Source organism: Pseudogymnoascus verrucosus (assembly GCF_001662655.1).
Source record: "Pseudogymnoascus verrucosus strain UAMH 10579 unplaced genomic scaffold scaffold_9, whole genome shotgun sequence".
Taxonomy (NCBI): domain Eukaryota; kingdom Fungi; phylum Ascomycota; class Leotiomycetes; order Thelebolales; family Thelebolaceae; genus Pseudogymnoascus; species Pseudogymnoascus verrucosus.
In genome coordinates, this window is record NW_017263660.1 from 179,980 (window position 1) to 199,557 (window position 19,578).

A 19,578-nucleotide genomic window follows, 5' to 3' on the forward strand; every position below is an offset into this window, starting at 1 on the left:
CCTCCTAACATTTATCCCCCCCAATCCGCATCAAAAGCATCTAAACAGCACCACCGATCTTCATTTCCCCAGTTCAAATTTCACTAACCACACAACACTCCCATTCGCCAATCTCAACTTCCCCATCCCCATACCCATACCCATCCCATCCCACCATCTCCCACTCCCATTCCCATAGCACAACGGCCCATAACCATCCACCCCTCCCACCATAAAACAAGTAAAGTAATAGACGAAGAAGAAAAAAAAGTACGTCAAAAACACCCAGACCGAGTCCCGCACGCAAACGCAACGTATTCGTTAGCCAGGTATTCCCAGACCCCCCCCAATCGCAAAGGATGCGCCCTAAGCGCCAAGTTGAGCAAAACGAATGTAACGATAGAGCCACATCAACCAGCCAGGTAGCAATTGACGACCAATGGCGACAATGGGCGACAACCTTGAAAAACATGGACGGCGAGTGAGACAAAAGGTCGAATCACAGACGAGAAGAGCACATGACCACCGCTCTTCCAAGGTCTGATTTGGCGTCGTCCCGGAGCGATATTACTTTTTGGCTTTAGGACTTTAAGAAAGAGAAGAAAATCAAGTGCGTTGCGTTGTTTAATTCGTAATTCCGGCATCGTTTTGAAGCGAGCGAGTGAGGGGGGGTATGCGTGCATAAGCGGCGTTAATCGAGAAGTGCGTAAGCGTTTATTGCGTTGCGAATTGTCATGTCTCCCACTCCGAGGATCCGAGAGGGGATACCAGCAGTCTGATTGGCATTATGTGCGAGAGAGTTGCGAGAACGCCGTTATCGTTTGTTGCCGTACAAGAAGAAGAAGAAAGAAAAATCATAAAATGGAGAAGAAGAAAAAGCTAAGCTGAGCTTTGCGCGGTCCGAGGGGTCATGTTATGCGGGATCAAAAACAAAAATAGTTGTCTAACAAAAAAAGCGCTTTGAAGAAATAAAGAGGGGAGGCCGAGGCGGACGCGGGGTGCCATGTGCACGACGAGGGGACGAAGGGGGGTAGGACGATGAGACGAGACGAGACGACTGGGGCGGTTGCGAGAGAGCGAGAGTGAGTTGAATGCGATGATGTTATTTCCATTTCCTGCATGATTCGGGAATCTCGAGAATTGATAGAATTGCCAGCCAAGTTCCCCAATTGGAACGACCCATTCCCAAACACCCCCCGAACCAAAGGTCCATCCGCGGCGACGCAAGAGCGAGCCCCCAAAAGAACCCAAGCAAGCGCCCATTCATTCATTCATTCTCGATTCATAAATTTTTTGTCCATAACCCGCGCCACACGCCAACCACAACCACCATCAAATCAAGTTCTCTAGATCCAGATCCAGATTTTTGTTCACAGGCTATTTCTTCTCTCTTCCCTCGCATCTCAGGTGCCGCAGCCCTCTCTCCCCACCAAAAGCTGCGCCGCCTCTCTCCCAAAAGGTATTTGTGCGTGTTGTCCATCGATCGAAAGGGGTGGGTTGGGGGGTAGCCGACGTTTTTATATTGATTTCAATGCTCCGGGGTGGTAGTTTAATTGTCGTTATTGTTGATTTGTGGAGTGGAGAGGAGAGGAGGCGACATGGACGCGGGCGAAGGCGTGATTTTCATAAACGTCGTTTCTGAGGCGCGGGCCTTCAGTCGAGGCGGGCCATCATCTCCTCTTTCGGCATGGGCGTGAGGTGGTCGATGTCGAGGCCCTTGGCGGCGAGCACGGAGCGCACGTGGGCCGGGACGAGGCGGTGGTTGAGGTGTGGGGCGATGGAGAGTTCTGGGGGAGGGGGGTTAGCAAATGCCTATAAAAGGTGGTTAACTATAAGACATACCATGACGGGAGAAGTCGAAGAGGACGGGCATCTCCTTGATCGGGCCGTTGGGGTGGCGCGAGTCGGGGAGACGCGTGGTAGGGTCGCGTAGCTCGTCGAAGAATGGGTGCACCATGGCGTCGACGGATGACAGACGCTCGGTGGGTGTGTACTCGAGCAGGCGCGAGATGAGGTCGATGGCATTGGCGTCAGCCTTGCGGAACACCTTGTTGAATGGGTGTGGCTTGATCTGCGGGAACTTGTGCTCCATGTAGTTGGGGTTCATGGTGCGGATCTGGTCGCGGGTCGGTGTGCCCAGCACCTTGATAATCTCGACGAGCTGGTCAATACCCGACTCGCCAGGGAACAGGGGCTGGCCCAGCATGAGCTCGGCCATCACGCAGCCAGTAGACCACACATCTATATATAACGTTAGCCTGATCTCACAAAAACGTCAAAAAGTATATTATGTGGGGTATTGCTTACCAATCTTGGTCGTGTAATTCGTCGCTCCAAAGATCAGTTCCGGCGCCCTGTAGTACCGCGAGCAGATGTACGAGACGTTTGGCTCGTTCTCAACCAATATCTTGGCGCTACCGAAATCGCAGAGCTTCAACACGCCGGTGCTGGGGTCCAGCAGCAGATTTTGTGGCTTGATATCGCGATGGCAGATTCCCTGGGAGTGGATGTACGCCAGGGCGCGGAACAGCTGGTAGGTGTAGAGCTTGACCTCGAGGATAGGCATGGTCGTCTTCATCTTGTTGAAGTACCTCGACGCGCGGTAGACAGTCTCCGGGACGAACTCCTGCACCAGGTTGAGGTAGACCTCATCTTTCTGCGAGGGGAGGGGGTCAGCAAGGCAGAAACAGCGAAAATAAATCATGGGTGAGCTCTTACCCTCTCGCCGTTTGAGTAGTAGAAGGCCTTCAGCTCTACGATATTCGGGTGTCGGACAATGCGCATAATCTGCAGTTCACGGTTCTACACAACACAGTTAGCTCACTTGCCCGCAGTAAAGCAGCTGAATATGCATGCCTTGAAGCGCTTGTCTTGCAAAACCCTCTTGATGGCGGCGTCCTCACCCGAGGGTGACAGCTTGGTCTGGAAGACGACACCGAAGGAACCATTGCCGACAATCTTGCATTGTGTGTACTGCATATCCCTCGTCTCGCCCGTAACGCCGTCCTGGACCTTTTCGCGAATAACCTCTGCAAGATAAGTGTTAGTGGTGGGGGCTCGACAGGAATCTAGCTATGTAGAGAGATGACGTTGTGATCTTACCTCCCATCCTCAGGCTCGAGAAGGCGGCGGGCCGATTTTGCGACATGGCGGAGGGCCGAGGTAGGTGGGCGTCGGGAACGGGGGGAGGTTGGAGCTGAAGCTAGGTTTAAGGTGGTGAGAGTAGAGGTGGTGATAGATCGGATGTGTTGTTAGAATCCGTGGTGGGCAATTGAGGTAGTTTCGAGGTTGGGGTGAATATGTTGAAGATGATGATGTCCAGGTGCGCAAGATGGAATTACTGGGATGAGGGTGCAATTTGGTAACGTGACAACCAGAGGAGGGGGGGTGTGGTGGGTATGGTAGATGGTAGTTTTAGGTATTGGTTAGGATGGAAAGAGTAGTAGAAAGGGTAGGTAGAGGTGGGTGGTTTGGTGTTTTGGTGGTGGTTGGGGTGTGGTGGGTTTTCTGGATTTGGGTGGGTTGTGGTAGGTGGAGGTGGTGGTGGTTGTGATGGTGGTGATGGTGGTGATGGATAGTACTTTTTGTAGGGTGATGGTGGGTTTTGGAGGTTTGTTGCTGTGGTGGTGGTTGTGGTGGTGGTTCTGGTGATTTTGTGGTAGTGGAGATGGTTTTGAAAGAACGGGAGGGATGTGTTGGTAGTATGGTGGGTATCGCAGGTCGACTATTCCTCACTAAACCCGCTCTGGTTGGTGGGAGTTGAGACAGGCGCAAGGCTTAGTTGGGACTGTATTTGTTGGTACAAGGAAGGTACTTGGTAGTGCAAGTACTCGTACTGTATTGTACAGTCAGGCAGAGAGAGAAAGTACTTTGGGTTCAAAGTAAGCAGCGTTGGTGGAGATAGTAAGGCAGAGAGTATGGAAGTATGAGGGTATGAGGGTATCGGAATATCAGATTTTAAGCTGATAGAAATCGGGTGTGTATAGACGAGTGAGTGAGTGAATGAGTGAGTGAGCTGTGGCAGAGGGGGAAAAAGGTCCTTAGTTCCGTCGTAGTGGTGGTGAAGGGAAGTGAGTGAGTGGCTGTGGTTAGTCCGAACGAGCAGAGCCGTAGCGTATGTATGGTATGTAGTAGAGTATCGTACGCAGAGTGGTCTCGGGGGGGTTTTGCTGGGAATCGGGCTTCGGTTATTGTTGTATGTATGGGTTATGGGTTTGGTGGGTTAGGCTGGATGGAGGTGGGTATGGGTAAGGTAAGGGTAAAGGTATACTCTTAGGTGTATGTGAATGTCTATGTGTATACCCTAGGTTGTAAGAGTAGCGAGAGTAGTGGGTGTAGTGGAGGATTATAGTCAACTGTAGTGCAGAGTAGTGCAGATGTGTAAATTATTTGAGGGGAAAGAAGGAGAGAGGGATGATATGGAGGAAGGGGATAGGCTGGGGTATGTTGGGATGAATTGACGGGCGGGGGGACGACGGAGCGAGATCGATTATTTGGGTGAGTGTGGAGAGGTATTTATTTTTTGGAGCACCATTGGAGCATTGGAGCAAAATGGAACCCGTAAAACCGTATATTGAAGGTTAGGTACTGGTGCGTGTTGCTGTCGGTTTCGGGTGAGAAGGAGGGGGGGGAATGAGAAAGGGCAGAAAGGGAGAAAGGAGAATAGGTGAAGGTTTGCTGTGCTGGGCGTGCAATAGACTGACGACTATACGATACTATGCCAGTAGACTGACTATACGACCATACTATACGATACTACTTCTCTTCTCTTTCGTAGGTGGAGGTAAGTGGATGAAGGGATTGGTGAAGTCAGGAAGGTTAAGGTGACGATCAGTTTTGAATAGTGGGAACAATTATGGTAAAGCAGTGAGTGCAGTGGGATATGCCTCCGTCAGGTACCTCTGCTGCGGCAATGCAGTACAAAGAGTACGTGGAATGAACATACATACCAACAGATCACACACCAGCACAGCAACAGTACACTCATTGTACACCTCACAACAAGGTGCAGTTGCAGTAAATATCCACCTCACACGGCACACAAATATTTAGTAGTAGTGTTAGTTAGGAGGAGTGTACACCAAACACACACATGTACACCTCACAAGCACACACAGACAGAAACCGAAAAACAATTGGGGGGAGGAGATTTGGGGGGAGGGGATTCCCACACATTCCCACGAGAGTGGGAAAAAGAGAGAGTGGGGATGGGACAAAAAAGAGGGGGAGGGGAAGAGAGGAGAAGAGGGGATGATGGACACCACACGCAGCAGCACTGTACTCCAAGTGGTGCGTGTACTGCTCTGGGTGGTGAAGAGTGGTAAAGGGTGGGTGGCAGGTGGATGGCAAAAGGTGGGCCAGGAAGAAAGCTGGGATGCTCACGCGCTCCCTTTTTTCAAAACGAAAGTGAAGCGCTTGCTCGTCTGGTACAGTAACAACAGTAACAACAGTAGCCGTACTGCTGTATGCCTGCCTTGCCCTTGCCTTTCTTTGCCTGACTCCAGCGAGCGGCGGCGCGAAGCTACGGGGTACTGGCTGGGAGAAACAGTCCTGGGCATACGAACGCCTGTTGCGATTACAGGATTGGAGTCTGCCCATCATGCCCTGTGGTCGGATTTAACGTTGGCGATGACGAGTGGAAGGGCCGGTGGCGAGCCTGTAGGAGGCCGGCGTGAGTGCTGACTTGCATGCCATGGACGTGCCACTGCATGGATGCGCATTTATATATATATCTCACGGCCTGACAATCAAATGTCGCGGCGGTACAGTGGACCAGTAAGGCAGTAGAGTATCATAATCATAGATGAGGGAGACACACACACATGCATACAGGAAGTATGCCTGAATGATGCCTCAGATATGCAAATGTTGCGGCTGCACTCAGCATATGTTGTCTCTGTTGGCTCCTGTACAACTACATACACCACATTCACACACACAACAATTCCTTGCACTTCGTCTGACCAAGTGGAGCAGAGACGCACGTAGAGGGTACCATACCACTCATCCGGGACGGATGCAGAAAAGGCACAAACACACCAACACCAGCCAGACAGCGAGGCCGACCACCCCGGCTGAGCGACTCCGACTCTTGCCTTCGCTTTCCCCTGCTCCAACAACCGACGGGGGGGAAGTTTGGGAGGGTCGGAGGGGGCGGGACACAGCTCGAACCTTGGCCGCCCGCCCAGAGGTACAAGAACAGTACTCCCCATCCCGTACACAGCTCCAACTCCACCGCGCCAGCGAATGGAGATGGCTGGCAAGCAAAGTGGGGCCAAGGAAGGCAAGCTTGCCTGGGATGGCGCTGAGCAGGAGGTGACCCCAGCGATCGTCTGAGCATCTTAGTGTGGCGGCGTAAAAATGGACAGGGTTGGATGACAGCTCCTCTGTAATATTAGTAGCTTGGTCCTGGTGCGGAAAATGCTCGTAATCAGCATCACAGGTCTTGGTGTTGGAGGGAGGCAGGGACGAAGGGGAGCTGGGCGGCGGCTTCGGATAATTGTTGTTCGGCGCTGTGCCATGTGTATGCGTGTGCCTATGATGCAGGTTGTACTACGGTGGTTTGGTACTGTACGTGCACCAACTGAAGCTACGGCGCTCCTTCCCTCCCGCCTTGAGAGAGCCCTTTTCAGGGTGCGCCGGAAGGGGTCCCATCACCCATCAAAACCTCCATCCACCCCCCTCGCAAAAACCCCCCAGTGACTCCAACAACTGACCTACAAAGCCTGGTGCGAATCAAGGGCTGGAAAAGGGTATCGCGGGATCGGGGGCGAGGTTGAAAGAGGGTTGCGCGCCTGGCCCTTCCCGATTGGCACCCAGCTGATCTGGAATCTCGCTCGCTCGCTCGCTCGCCACAATGGGACGCCGCAGGATCTGTAGGAGTGATTACGTCCCGGCGCGGGATTAATGGCCTGGGCCAGCGCCGGCCATGCGCCTCTTGTGTCACCCCACTGCTGCAGGACATGATGCACCAGCTCTGTTTGCTTGTTCCTCTTCCTGGTCCTTCCTGGGGGCTTTTGGTCACTTAGCGTGGAGAAGGGGCGTCATAGCTGTGTTTGTTGGAATGTGGGTTACTTGTTGTAGTTATTTTTAACGTTCGTTTGTCCTACGGAAACCCGGGAGTGGAGGGACACTTGGACGTTTAACGTTGACTTGTCAGATTGAGTGGAATGGCCGCCGACCAGGCGGCCAGGCAGAGCTATTCGCCCTGTAGCTCGAGGAATCGGGCAAAGCGTCAGTGGCGCCAATGGGTGGATGGCGCTATGTCTTGCGCCTATTCAGAGAAAAAATAGGTTTGGTCATGGGACGGCTGACACGAGTTGAGACTTCTTCATTCACGCCCTTATTATGGTTCCATCCAGGGCCCGTGAGACAAAGACTCAGCGGAGGGTCAGTTGTCTCAGTAAACGAGAGACGGTCTCTTGCTAGCCATGTCTTGCCTTGAGCGCGGAATCCAGTAGAATCGCACGACGTCGAAAATCGAAAAAGAGTGTGCCTGGCAAGCTCACCTTCCACAGCTCTGGTTGGAGTTCTTCGATCGCGCGTGCATGCAGACGTTGGTAGCCTTGCATCCAACAGGCCACTCGATTCGACAACGATGAGCTCTGCATCCAACAGTTTTTCCAACAGCTCCAAACTGTCAAGCCCAAGCCCAAGCCCCCCCATCCCACCCAAGCCCCATCACGTCCCATCACATCCCATCCAGACACGGCTAAACCCTTTGCATATGGCTCAGAGGAGCAATGCCATGTGTTCCCAATAACGTCGCGACATTCCTGTGCGATGGGCCGCGGACGGTGGTCTGCCCAAGCGACAGGGGCGCCGGGCCCGCACACAGCGTCATTGATCGGCAGCGATGGAACCCCTACGGTGGGATTGTCGAGAAGATGGCTGGTCAACAGCTAATCAGCTCCCTCGTTTCTGAGGCTCCCCCTTGCGACTAGGACGGAATTGATGTCCAAGGTCGGTTTTTGATCCTGGACAATCAATGCCAAGTCGGACATTGGAGCAAACCAGCGGTCCGTGTTTACGAAGCCGGGTCGGTCACCTTTCGCTAGGTCGCCGCCGCCGCTAACCAGCTCGCGCACAATGGGAAATTCAAATGGATGGCATATACAGTACGAAGGTAGTGAGGCTATTGAAGAGCGTTGTATGTGTGTTTGCTTTGCATTAACCTACATTCTTAGTATAGTGTGGTGCTTATAGATGCTTATTGGGCATAATATAATCCCTCTCCCATCGTGCTTCACAACAGCTAAGCAACCAAAGCAAGCATCAAGGAAGCAAGCAAAACAAGAAGCCTGAGGTGTTACTACTGTTACTACTGCTACTACTGATACGACTCTACTACTGCACGGCATGCACGCACGCACCACCCCAAAACAGCCGATTCGCACACCCACAGACCCACCCAATCACGGGGCCGCCCCATCCTGCAAATACGTCAACGCCCACAGGCACAAGCCGCTAAGACTCGCTCCGCTCCCACGCACGTCCTCGCACTACAGAGAGGAGGACGAGTACTTTCGGAGTACACAGCGCAGTACACAGCAATAGTAAAATACTGTACGCTGGTACATACGGCATACAAACATTCAGTACAGAAACACGCATTTACGGGCACCAGCATCACTAACTGCCACTACTTCCACTGCTGCCACCACTAACTGCCACTGCCACCACTGCCACATTACCCTGCCACCACTACCATTACCACTACCACCACCGCGACACGACCGCCCACCCGCCAACGGGGGTGCCGCCCTCACTGTGATGCAGCCAGCCCGATGCAGTCGAATTTCCATCTGGGAACATCCCAAAGACGGCTACCTACCTGCGCCCGTGCGTGACCCTTGGGGCTGGAAAAGACAAATAAACGCACAGAACTGCAAGTTATGAGTAAGTTAAGTAGGTACTCTACGTAAGGGCGCGGCGGGAGGGTACGGTACGATTACGGAGGGTTGGGAGGGAACTGCTGAGGGCGTTGAGGATGGGATGGGAATGGGGTTCCAATATTGGATTGCGCCGGTGGCACGGCGGATCCGTGGCGTCGCCGCCCCATGCGAGCTAGCGGCGCGGATAGGGGGCTCGTGACCGCCCCGCCCGCGTGCGCTGATGCACCCTCGCCAGTTCCTCATCCGTCGTCGGGGCTTCGTGTGTGATGGATGGAGGGATGGGGGGAGGGATGGGAGAGGAGGCGGAGTGGACGAGGGCGGCCCTGGCTGCGTGTACGTACGTGTACTGTACGTACGGAGTACTACTGTACAGCACAGGATGCATAAGCCGGACGCGCGAATGTATCCCATCCCCCCAGGGGTGGAGCCAATGATAACACGTGAGGAATGCAGGTAGGTAAGGGTGTGAGGCGTTGGATTGTTAAGCGCCGGAGCCTGCGATAAAAGATAGGCGGCTTCACTATCACCACTGCATTTGCATTCCTGGCCAGATCCGGGGACAACAGGCACACGGTAAGCAAGGAAAGGAATGGAATCCCCTCCTCCTTCCTCTGACCGCCCCTTCGCCCCGGTCGTATGCCAATATCTAAATCCCCATCCCCCCCTCATCCCCCCCTCATCCCCCTTTCACCCTCCAACGGCGCTTAGCACAACCACTCACAACCCCCTCACTGGCACCTCAAACCACACACCCGCACACCCAGCAACAGTCCATACCAGTAGTCCCAGCACCTCCCCTCCCGCAAAAACCAACAGGCCGCCCGTATTGTATCTACATCCATCCGTACGACACCCCCCCTTCCCTCACAAACTCTCCGCTCCAAACCGCTCCCCTCCCCCCTCTCCTCAAGATCCCAAACCCTGCGCCCACCCGCGCCGTTTCGCTGCCGACATGTGAGCCCCGTGTGCCACAGCGTCGCACTGGAATGCGGGCTCACCTCTATCTAGCGAGCGCGCGCGCGTGGTGGCACGGCCGGACACGCACCCTGTCCGGGGGACTGTGTCTGTGCGAGTGCCGCCTCATGCCGACTCTGGCCTCAAGGGGGGGAGGGGAGGGGGTCTCAAATCCCGAGAAGACTGCAGGTTGTTATTTATTTTTGGGAGCGCTGACACGCGTGATGGGGATGGGGATGGGGATGGGGGGTGAGATTTGTTATTCCCGAGTCGTTTCCAGAGCACCCTCGATTGATATCCAGTGGGCTGGGAGGAGCTGGGATGGGATTATAAAGCTTACAGGAGAGTGAAGAGGATGTATGTACCATACCTACACCACAGCACGTATTGTGTATCACCCCCCCTCCATCCCTCGCCGGAGAAAAAAATCCTCACATCACACCTCCCTCCCTCCCCCTCCACCCCGTGCACCACCACCCCCCTCTCTCAAACCCGCCACGGCCTCGCCCTCCCTCCCGACCAACGCCTCAGCCCTCCCTCCCCCAAGCCACCGCACGGCGGTACAGCTATGTATGTATGTAATCAGTAACACAACCCGCCCACCCCGAAACACACATAACACACCACCCATCCCCCATCCATCCCCTAGCATCAGCATCCCGCATCGAGCGTCCTGCATCGCGATAAACCAGGTGAGAATGAAAATTTCTTTACGCCGCACGCACTGCACTGCGCTGCACTGCACGGAGGGCGCGCACGGGGCGGGGGGTGGCGCCGGTTGGGTGGTGGCGGACAGGCCTGCTGGGGGCTGCGAGGATTGCCGCTGTAAGCGGTTTAAAGAGGTATCACGTGTAGGCGGCGATCTAGGCTCTGGTCTGGGGGGAGAAGATCGGGGGGGGCTGGGGATGGTGAGATGGGTGAGGGTGAGGATGGATACGGTGAGTGAGTGCCGTGGACCTGGACTGTTGCCAGCCAGGCTGGGGACAGGGAGTGAGAATCGACCTCCCCAGCCGAGCCGCGTGTTCAACGGCCAGTCTCGGTCAACCACCACCCCCTTCCCTGCGATCGATCGTGATCCATCCCACTCTCACCGGGTGCATGGATAGCCCAGTCTCGCCTCCCCCCCGCGCCACGGACCGGTGAACCAAAGCCTCACCTCAGCCGACACCGTCAGCGCCCGGTTGCAGGCCACGCCGTGTTTCGGGTATGGCACGGCACGCAACAACGTGGTGCGGACGGGGAGATTCTAGATCGCGGACAGCCGGGAAGACACGAGGTGTAGAACCCGGACTATCGACGCCAGGACCTAGATAGGCTCGGGTCGCGAGGGCGGCGGCGCCACCAACGCGAGGTGGTGGGAGGGATGAGACATGGAAGGTGAGACTGGGCGGCTGGGCTGACGAGAGAACGGGGAGATGGGGAACGGATCCGCGGAGCAAGTGGAGGCGGCTGCGGGTGTATCCCGATGGGGATGGGGGAAGGAAGGGGTGGTCTCGGGAGTGGGAATGGGTGGTTGTGGTTGTGGTGATTGTGCCGATGGATGGATGGGGGGTCGGGGTCGGTGAGGGGAGGAGGGCGGAGAGTCGGTGTGCGAGGCTGGGGGGTAGGGCCGGGAGTCGGTGTGCGAGGCTGGGCTGGGAGTGAGGAGGGGCGGAGAGGGAAGAAGTGGGCGGATAATACGATAGGAACGCGGTGATGAGGCGTGCATGCTTGAGCGGTCACTGGAGTTAGAAGGCTGGGCCATGTAGAAGACCGAACGGGGTTGTGGGCCCAGGTACCATCACATCCTGATGCAGGGGCACTCAATATCCAGAGACAATGTTTCGTTGCTATTCGTACAAGTATCTATCTACAAGCCGCACAGCACCAACCCCTCGCCGCCTCAGCCCATCCATGACGCGCAGAGCAAGAGTAACAGAGAGAGAGAGAACAAAAAAAGGACGCAGGGCACGCGCGCGAGGGCCACCAAAACGTAAAGCTAGTATACAACCGAAGATTCGAGAGCGTGCGTGCCGGCCCGTCCGTGTCAGTCTATGGAGGAAAGATGGAAAATGATGTGTCGTCAACCCGTCCGTATCCCGTATGCAAACCCTGATTAACCGAAACTAAGAGACAAGAAATGGATGATGGTGGTACGAGCACGCGCGTGCCTGCGATGTTTTTTGCGAGGTAGGCGAGAGGCGGCGGAAGGGGGGTTTTTTATAATAAGACAGGTTGAGAAAGCGGGTGGAGGGTGCCGCTATGTGAAGAGGTGGTTGTCGAGGTGTGGATGAACGAGGGCGAGGTGGAGAGTTGTGCGGGAGGGGAGGTGAAGGGTGAGTTGCTTAGAATGGGATTTGAGCCATTGGCTGTCCCTGGGAGAGTTCTTGCTGCTCCTGGAGCTCCTCGTTGCTGGCCTCGATGGAGACGGAAAGACCGATCTTGGCTTGTTGCTGTGGGTGAGGCAGTCAGTATATGCATTCATTGAGTAAGAAAGGAGTCAGGGGGGGGTCAACTAACCTTGAAGTGATCCATATCAGCGGCGAAGGTGATCTGAACTGGTGGTGCAACGCGCTTCTCCCACAGACAGCTGAGCTTGCCGGTCGAGTCAACCTGTGCCCTGAAAGTAGACATGTGGAAAGCGTATTTCGCGCCGACAGTGGTGACGCCCTCCTTGCTTGGTCCTCCCATCATGGGGTTTCCGCCCTGGAGGGCAAGGTTGAGGTCAACACCGGCCTCGACCTTCTCGGACAGCCTCCTCCAGTACGATGTTTGGAGGACACCCTGTGCCTGGAGCTGAGCAGACGCGATCCAGTCGCTGCCCTTGTACTTGGCGCAGTATGAGATCGCGGTCTCTGGGCCCTGGTTCAGGGCTGCGCGCTGCCAGACACCCTCGAGTCCGAGAGCAAGGCTGGGGGTAACAGATTGGAGGTAGCTAGCGATGAAGATACCGGTAAGGCCACCCTCGATGATCGATGGGTTGACAGTCTTGAGGGATGCGGTGAAGTCGCTGCCGACGTACTCGGTATCGATTTGTGCCATTGCCTGGGCCTGGCCCGGTGCAATTTGGATGTTTGTCTTCGTAGTTAATTGAGGGCTCCAGCGGTAGTTGGCGCGTGCCATCAGTTGTCCTTCATTGTCAACGTTTCCCTGGAGGAAGACCTATAAAAATTGTCAGCATCGTGTCATCAGAGTCGCCATCGCCGCAACTAAATGCTAATCATTGTATCAACGTACCTTGCCTGTGCCGTAAAGGGCAGCAAATGTGTATGGGGGCAGCCCCTGTGATCCCATGGCAAAGGCATGGGAAACTTGGAATAATGGCGCAACGCTGAACGCCTTCGTGAGATCCGCACGTAGACCAGTGAAGGTATAGTTTGTGAGGAACACCTCCCTTTGGACCTCCTTCGCAATGTTATCCACCGTACCCGGGTTCGATAGCCCCAAAGCCTCTCTCCTGGCGGAAAAGGTTTGGTAGGAATCTAACAGGGCGTTGGTGATGGCATTGTTCTTGAGGAACGCCAGAGGCGACTCCTTCTCCAGCCCAATGGAAGACATTATCGCACAGCTGAAAATTAAAAGAGGGAGGTGGAAGGGCGCGGTCCGAGGTGGTCGTTGGATAGAAGCGGGTGGTCGTAATATGCTCCGGCCTTGAGGTCGCCAATATCTTTTTCTCAAGGAGATGACTGTTGTGGCCTGAGGCGCCAAGGCCAACCAAGTTAGGACCGAACGTGAGTGGCGTATTTACTAAATAGCTAATCGTCTCTATCTTATCGGGTAGTTCATTTGATAGCTCGACGATGGCAAAAGTAACCCCATTGACCTCATAGATTCTTCATTTATAAACAAACGCCAGCTGCCTGTGTTCAAATTGCTTGTGTTATTCATCTTGTGAGTTCTTTCACCAATTTGCATTCTTGGTACTAATGCCCGTGAAGTTACACCACAAAGAGCAATATACCGCCCTATAATAAGCAAGTCATCGCTCTTCTGAGCATGAACCACGCCTACAACTCCTTGTAGACTTGGTCAATTGCCGTTTGGAGATCAGTCTTGCTTCAAACTTTGCTTAGTTTGGCTTTGCCTTCTAACGAGACCTATTGTTCTGTTATAGAAACTAGTGTCGTCATCTGACGCCTGACGAGGGCTCCAGATCCTGTAACCATGGACACCTTACTGTGAGTTGTTTTCAATCATTCACTTAACCTCGTTCTGGACTTTGAATATTCCATCGACACTGTCTGTGTTTGCCTCTTTTGTCCTGGGCATGATTCTGGTTAAGAATTTTCCCTCAAAGTGGCCAAGCCTATATCACTTCGGCTGAGATCTTGGCTGTTCCAAATGGCCTTCTCGGAGCTGCTTTGATACAGGAGCCACAATCTTGAATGATAAAAGGCTACCTATCCTCTTGCGTCTAGTATAGTCTAGAATGATAGTCATTGGATCTAGCAGAGACCGCTACGTGTCTTGTTACTAACATAGACACAGCACTGCAGAGATAGCTGCGAATTCTCCAAGGTACCGGAGAAGATCAAGCACTTTCATCGATGGGGTACACGATCTTCCAGATGAGTCCGAGAAGAACGAGTTGGCACCGGCCCAACTTTATAGTACGATGTCTGGCCGGCTCTTCCACTCTGGTAGAATTGTCATTGTACTAGTTGGGCCTCCTGCTCGTGGGAAAACGTGAGCTCATTCTGCTAATTCCCCGTTATTGTCGCTAACCTACTAGGCACATTTCCGTTTCCCTGGCTAGATACTTGAGATGGTAAGTTTAAGACATACTATGCAGGCATTTTCATGCTAAAATAAATATAGGTTGGGCGTGAAGACCAGAATATTCCATTTGGGTGATTACCGCCGTGCCACTCTTGAACCGGGCAAGGAGCTCCCAGAAGATTACTTCTTCATCCGCGCGTCTCCTGAATCTGTCCTTTTGCGTCAGAGAATTCTCAAGAGGTGCCGTGGAGACATCTATAACTGGCTCAACCATGAGAATGGCCAGGTTGCGATTTATGATGCGGTCAACCCTCTGGCATCCGGCCGACGTTCTCTAGCAAAAGAGTTTGCAAAACATGATGTACAGGTATGTGTCCATAAATTATGATGCCCGTTACGCTTTATTTTCGAATACTCTAACCCAGAATAGACCTTGTTTCTTGAATCATATGTAACAGACGAGTCGATTCTCGAGGAAAATGCTCGTAGCGTTAAGATCTCCTCACCAGACGTAAGTCAACTTCTCATTTCGTTTATCTATCAATGCTAATTCAAGGAAGTTTGCGAACTGGGACCCAAACGATGCTGCCAAAGAGTATCTGAGGAGAATTCTCACGAGAATTCCCGACTTCCAGACCATGGCGGAAAATGAACTCAACTTTGTGAAGTTAATCAACGCCGGTCAAAGAATTGAGACAAACAATGTGAACTTCGGTTATCTCTCGATGAGAGTTGTGTTTTATTTAATGAACTTACATAACAAGAGCAAGAGGACATTCTTTGTCCGGGCAGGCACCTCGCGAGAGGAGGACTCCTTTAAGGCGGATGCACACCTATCCCCGGAAGGCAAGGAATATTCAACCATCATGGGAGAAACCCTGTTAAAGCATAGAGAGAAGGACCATAAGGCCTATCTCGAAGCTGGTGGTACTGAAGCCGACCTAAAACCCCTGATTGTGTGGAGTTCGACTCGGAGGAGAACTGCTGAGACAGCTGACTTCTTCGGCAATCGTGGATACACGGTCACCCAGAGGCCCCAGTTAAGTCAATTAAACCCGGGCGTCTGTGAGAAGATGCCAGAAGAGGCACTTCGTGCACAGTATCCAGAAGAGGTCGCAAAACATGAGATTGACCCATACCACCACCGCTATCCGCGTGCTGAGGTAGGATCCATACCCTACATACACCAGCTTATATTAATATTCTATAGTCATACCACGATGTCGCTGTTCGAATGGAACCTATCATTCTAGAGCTAGAGCGCGAGAAGAGTGACCTCCTTATCATTGCCCATGAATCTGTCCTCCGAGTCCTGTACGGATATCTTATGGCCTGCGACGCAATGGCTATTCCCAAACTTCGCTTCCCTCGCGACGAGATTATCGAGGTCAGTCAGTCGCCTCCCCCTTCGTCAAATTCTTGCTAACACGCCTGTAGATCGTCCCTGCAAGTTACCAGAATGAAGCCAGGCGCATCCACATTCCCAATCTTCCACCTCATATCATCCCCTCCTCACCCGAAGACCTGAAACTTCCAGTTGTCATTAGTGGCATTGTCACTCCGAGCTCTGGCATAGGGTCTCCAGCTGAACCGGTCAAGGCGAGCCTTCATAACAATACCCTTAGAAGGATCCATGAAGGGGCAGTTAAGATCGTGGCCCCCGAGGAAGCGAAAGACTCGCTTCACGATACGATTCTCAAATCATTCGATGAAAAAACCCTCGAAAGGCTCCAGAACAAATAAAACTGCGCGCTGGTTTATTATGGAATAAGCGTTGCTGATTGTTTACGATGAGACGTTGAGAGACTGTATACGCACCCGGTCCACGTATGTCCAGTTCGCGCGTTAGGCGCGCCATTACACGATAACGGAGTCTCCAGCTACAAGGCTGTAAAGAGACCAAAATTGCTTGGAATAGGTGTTTGGATTATAGTCTTAGTTTATTAATTACCTTAGAGTCGTCCTTCAAATATTATACATGCTGCACGGATAGTTTGCGTTTTGATGCTTGCTCTTTTTGGAATGTGATAGCCACTTGCATCGCCCTTGCTGAAATAAGATAGACGATGAGTTTCAGATTGCCTGAGCCTTGTATTATTATGTATCCCTATGATATAACAGGAAGCCCTCGAGCTTAGAAATCTTTATTCCTGCCCATATCCGTCCGAATGTGCAGAAATTCTCGACCAGCCAGGTCAGCCTGAATGTGTCCTAGTATACAATGCAACGCTCATCCCTTTCCGAGAATAAAAATACCACCCCCCCTCAAAACCCATCATACATCGACCTCGACCTCCATCTCCCCCGCATCAGCCCCATTACTCTCATTAGCCGCCTTATTCCCGACCTCCACCAGGAACGCCTCCTCAACAGCCATCTTCCTCCTGAAGACACGCAGCCACTTCTCGCCCCACCTGCGAATAAATGCCTCATCAGTGGTCTCTCCAAGGCCCGCTTCTATGGCCTGGTCTTTGCTCCCACTAGCCCAGCTGAAGAGCGCGTCCTCCATGACCTTGAACATGTCCTTCATGGCCACCCTCTCCCTCAGCAGCGTCTCATCGAGTAAGAGGCGTTGCTCGTGTTCGAGACCCGGCGCATTCCTCGACGCGACGATCTGGCGGAGTCGGTTCGTGACTTTCTGCACTGTGCCGGCAACCATCTCGAATACGAATGGCTCGGCGAGCTTGTCGCCTGCCTTGGTATCGTCCAGGAGCGCCCACTCGACGACACTGAGTGGTGTCAGGATGGTGTAGTTAAGCAGCTTATCAACGATGTTGACGCCGATGCCGGGCTGGTCGACCCAGTACGCCATGACGGATGTAATGATTTGGCGGCGCGCAGTCTCCGAGGTGTTTCCGATCGAAAGAAGACGCTCCTTGCAGCGCTCAATGCAGGACAGAACGTGGGAAAGCGACTTTGATCCTATGTAGCAGATTGAAGTGACATAGGCATCTGTGGATGATAAAAGGGGCTCGTGGATGGCAATTGTCGTTGCTTGAGTGTGGATCTGGTCAATCACGGTCTGGATTTCTGGCTCGGGCGCTTTACGCTTGAGCAGAGTGTGGATTTCCCGCCCTTCGGCAGCAAAAGGGGTATCTAGTTTGATCAGCTTAGTTTCTTGTAATAGCGCATGTTCCTTACCTTCATCGTTGTACTTGAAGTCTGGGGTATCCTTCTCTTTCCCTTCAGTGATAAGCGGTTGATATGGCTCAGGGAGAGTTCCCTTGATGCGCTGTGCAAAGCTCAGTCTGACCTCCTTGTCCAAAGCTCCCGCAATGAAAGCTTTCTTTGGGTGCAGTGGTGAGAGTTCGACATCATCAATCCACTCAGTCCACTTCCAGGTGAAACCGAAATTGCTCAGATGGTGCGCAAACCAGTCCATGAATCTATAACCAAGTTCCAGATCCATCTTATCGAAATTCCTGTACAGATAACGAATCGCACGTCCCAAACTAGGTGCAATGGCAGCGGGCGCGATCTTGCATGCCTCTGTGAGCACGGAATGGTAGTAGACGAGCTTATGCTCAGGGGTTGGCAGTTGGAAGAGCTGCGAGAAAACGGCATCGACGGCCACATCCTCGGGCTTCCAGGTTGATCGGTCTCCCTCAATATCCTTTAACCTGTCGAAGGGCGTGGCTCTCTTGACGAAAGTGTCCGCTGTGAAATAACAGTCGATATCAATGAGATAACGGGCAGTGGCATTTCTATTAAAGTCCAAAATGTTGATGGTATCGATAATTGAGTCTCTGAGAATGCAAGACGCAATGTTTGTGATCGGAGGCACCGTCTCGATATCTTGGTTGGCATAAACTGAGAAGTAGATTTCCGGGAAAAGGGGCTTCTCGCCAGGGATCACGGCCTCTGGGATAGTAATGGGCGGCAGTGTGTGCTTTGTCGACGCAGCCAGAGGATCCTCCTCGTCTCCTGTAACTGGCATCTTCCACGGCCTCGGGATGCATGCGAGCACCCACCCATTAGCCGCCTCGTTCTGCAGCTGCTTTTGCAATAAACTGATGACGCTTGTTGGCTCGGCTGCTTCCTCAATGCCATTTCCTGGGTATGGGTCCACCAATGCCTCCAGTGGTGATGGTGTACCAGCCAGAATTTCTGTCTTGTCGAGGAGGGCCGCAGCCTGCTCCTGAGATTCGGTGGCAGAGGACGCCATGATGTATGGGATCGTAAATAGGATGACCTTGACTAATTCCATTCCCAAAGTCTTTCATCGTTAGCTGCAAGCCTGCATAATTGATGACTTATGATAACTCACATCTTCGGAGGAAGCTGTTTGCAGATCAACAGCTCTCTCAAAGAGCTCTGATAAAACGGGCCACACACCCTCATCGTTCAGAAGGCCTTGCAAACTCCCCAAAAACTTCAAGAGCAGCTTAACCTCCCTCCACTCTCCAAGGGCAACCTTCTTCTCAGTTTCTTCAGCCGCTTTCGTAAGGATCAATGCGACCGCCTCCTCGCCTCTGTTCATGCCATTCAGCACGACGACAGTCGCCGCGACGAAGGGAATCTTGAAAGGCTGCTCGACCACAACCTGGAGAGTGAGGTCGATGTAAGAAGTTCGCATCTCGACATCGTCATAGTTGTCGGAAACCAGCTTAGCCAGTAAGTGGACTTCCTCTTCGACAGGCTTCAGTGGGGATTCGGCAATGGACAGCAGCTGTTTGCGCACCCTGACTGGCAGAGGCTCTTCGTAACGCCTGCGCTGAGGTCTGCGATCGAAGTCATCGTCATCTGCGCCCTGTGTCAGAAACCGCTTCTCATTCTCATTTATAGCTCCATTATAGATCGGATATGCGCGTCTTACCTCTGTAACGCCTCTTCCTATTATCGTAACCACCACGGCCACGAGGTCTGCGATCGTAATCAGCCATTGTGATAATACCGTTGGCGTTGATGCGTGGAATGTGAAGTCGTGTCAGGTCAAGCTTCTCAGATTTATTGACGTCTCGGGTTTAGATCCCTAGCAACCGCGAAATTCGCCCAAGCCCAATATGGTTTAGTCAATTTCGGTCACGTGCTCAATTTGAATTCACGCTCGCTA

At 53.1% G+C, this 19,578-nt stretch overlaps 4 protein-coding genes across 4 annotated transcripts; 1 reads left to right on the forward strand and 3 right to left on the reverse strand.

Moving 5' to 3' along the window:
- Positions 1-1,632: 1,632 nt before the first annotated feature.
- On the reverse strand, positions 1,633-3,127 carry RIM11 (regulator of ime2; the record flags this gene model as incomplete). The annotated part of the gene is made up of 6 exons (XM_018271840.1): positions 1,633-1,766; positions 1,822-2,220; positions 2,287-2,635; positions 2,698-2,781; positions 2,836-3,008; positions 3,082-3,127. 6 exons carry the CDS (start codon positions 3,125-3,127, stop codon positions 1,633-1,635), a joined length of 1,185 nt encoding a protein of 394 aa, XP_018132659.1.
- An 8,507-nt stretch (positions 3,128-11,634) lies between these two features.
- On the reverse strand, positions 11,635-13,442 carry TOM40 (translocase of outer mitochondrial membrane). The gene is made up of 3 exons (XM_018271841.2): positions 13,044-13,442; positions 12,327-12,968; positions 11,635-12,259 (listed from the first exon to the last, which is right to left on the reverse strand). The coding sequence occupies exons 1-3, from the start codon at positions 13,362-13,364 to the stop codon at positions 12,152-12,154; spliced, it is 1,071 nt and encodes a 356-aa protein (XP_018132658.1). The 5' UTR covers positions 13,365-13,442; the 3' UTR covers positions 11,635-12,151.
- Positions 13,443-13,590: 148 nt separating this feature from the next.
- Positions 13,591-16,516, forward strand: VE01_02332 (uncharacterized protein). Its single transcript, XM_018271842.2, has 9 exons — positions 13,591-13,697; positions 13,745-13,984; positions 14,295-14,492; positions 14,539-14,574; positions 14,625-14,892; positions 14,956-15,036; positions 15,086-15,688; positions 15,736-15,912; positions 15,963-16,516. The coding sequence occupies exons 2-9, from the start codon at positions 13,971-13,973 to the stop codon at positions 16,266-16,268; spliced, it is 1,683 nt and encodes a 560-aa protein (XP_018132661.1). The 5' UTR covers positions 13,591-13,697; positions 13,745-13,970; the 3' UTR covers positions 16,269-16,516.
- Positions 16,517-16,565: 49 nt separating this feature from the next.
- On the reverse strand, positions 16,566-19,477 carry VE01_02333 (uncharacterized protein). The gene is made up of 4 exons (XM_018271843.2): positions 19,342-19,477; positions 18,793-19,268; positions 17,667-18,741; positions 16,566-17,621 (listed from the first exon to the last, which is right to left on the reverse strand). Exons 1-4 carry the CDS (start codon positions 19,406-19,408, stop codon positions 16,801-16,803), a joined length of 2,439 nt encoding a protein of 812 aa, XP_018132660.1. The 5' UTR covers positions 19,409-19,477; the 3' UTR covers positions 16,566-16,800.
- Between the last annotated feature and the right edge of the window lie 101 nt (positions 19,478-19,578).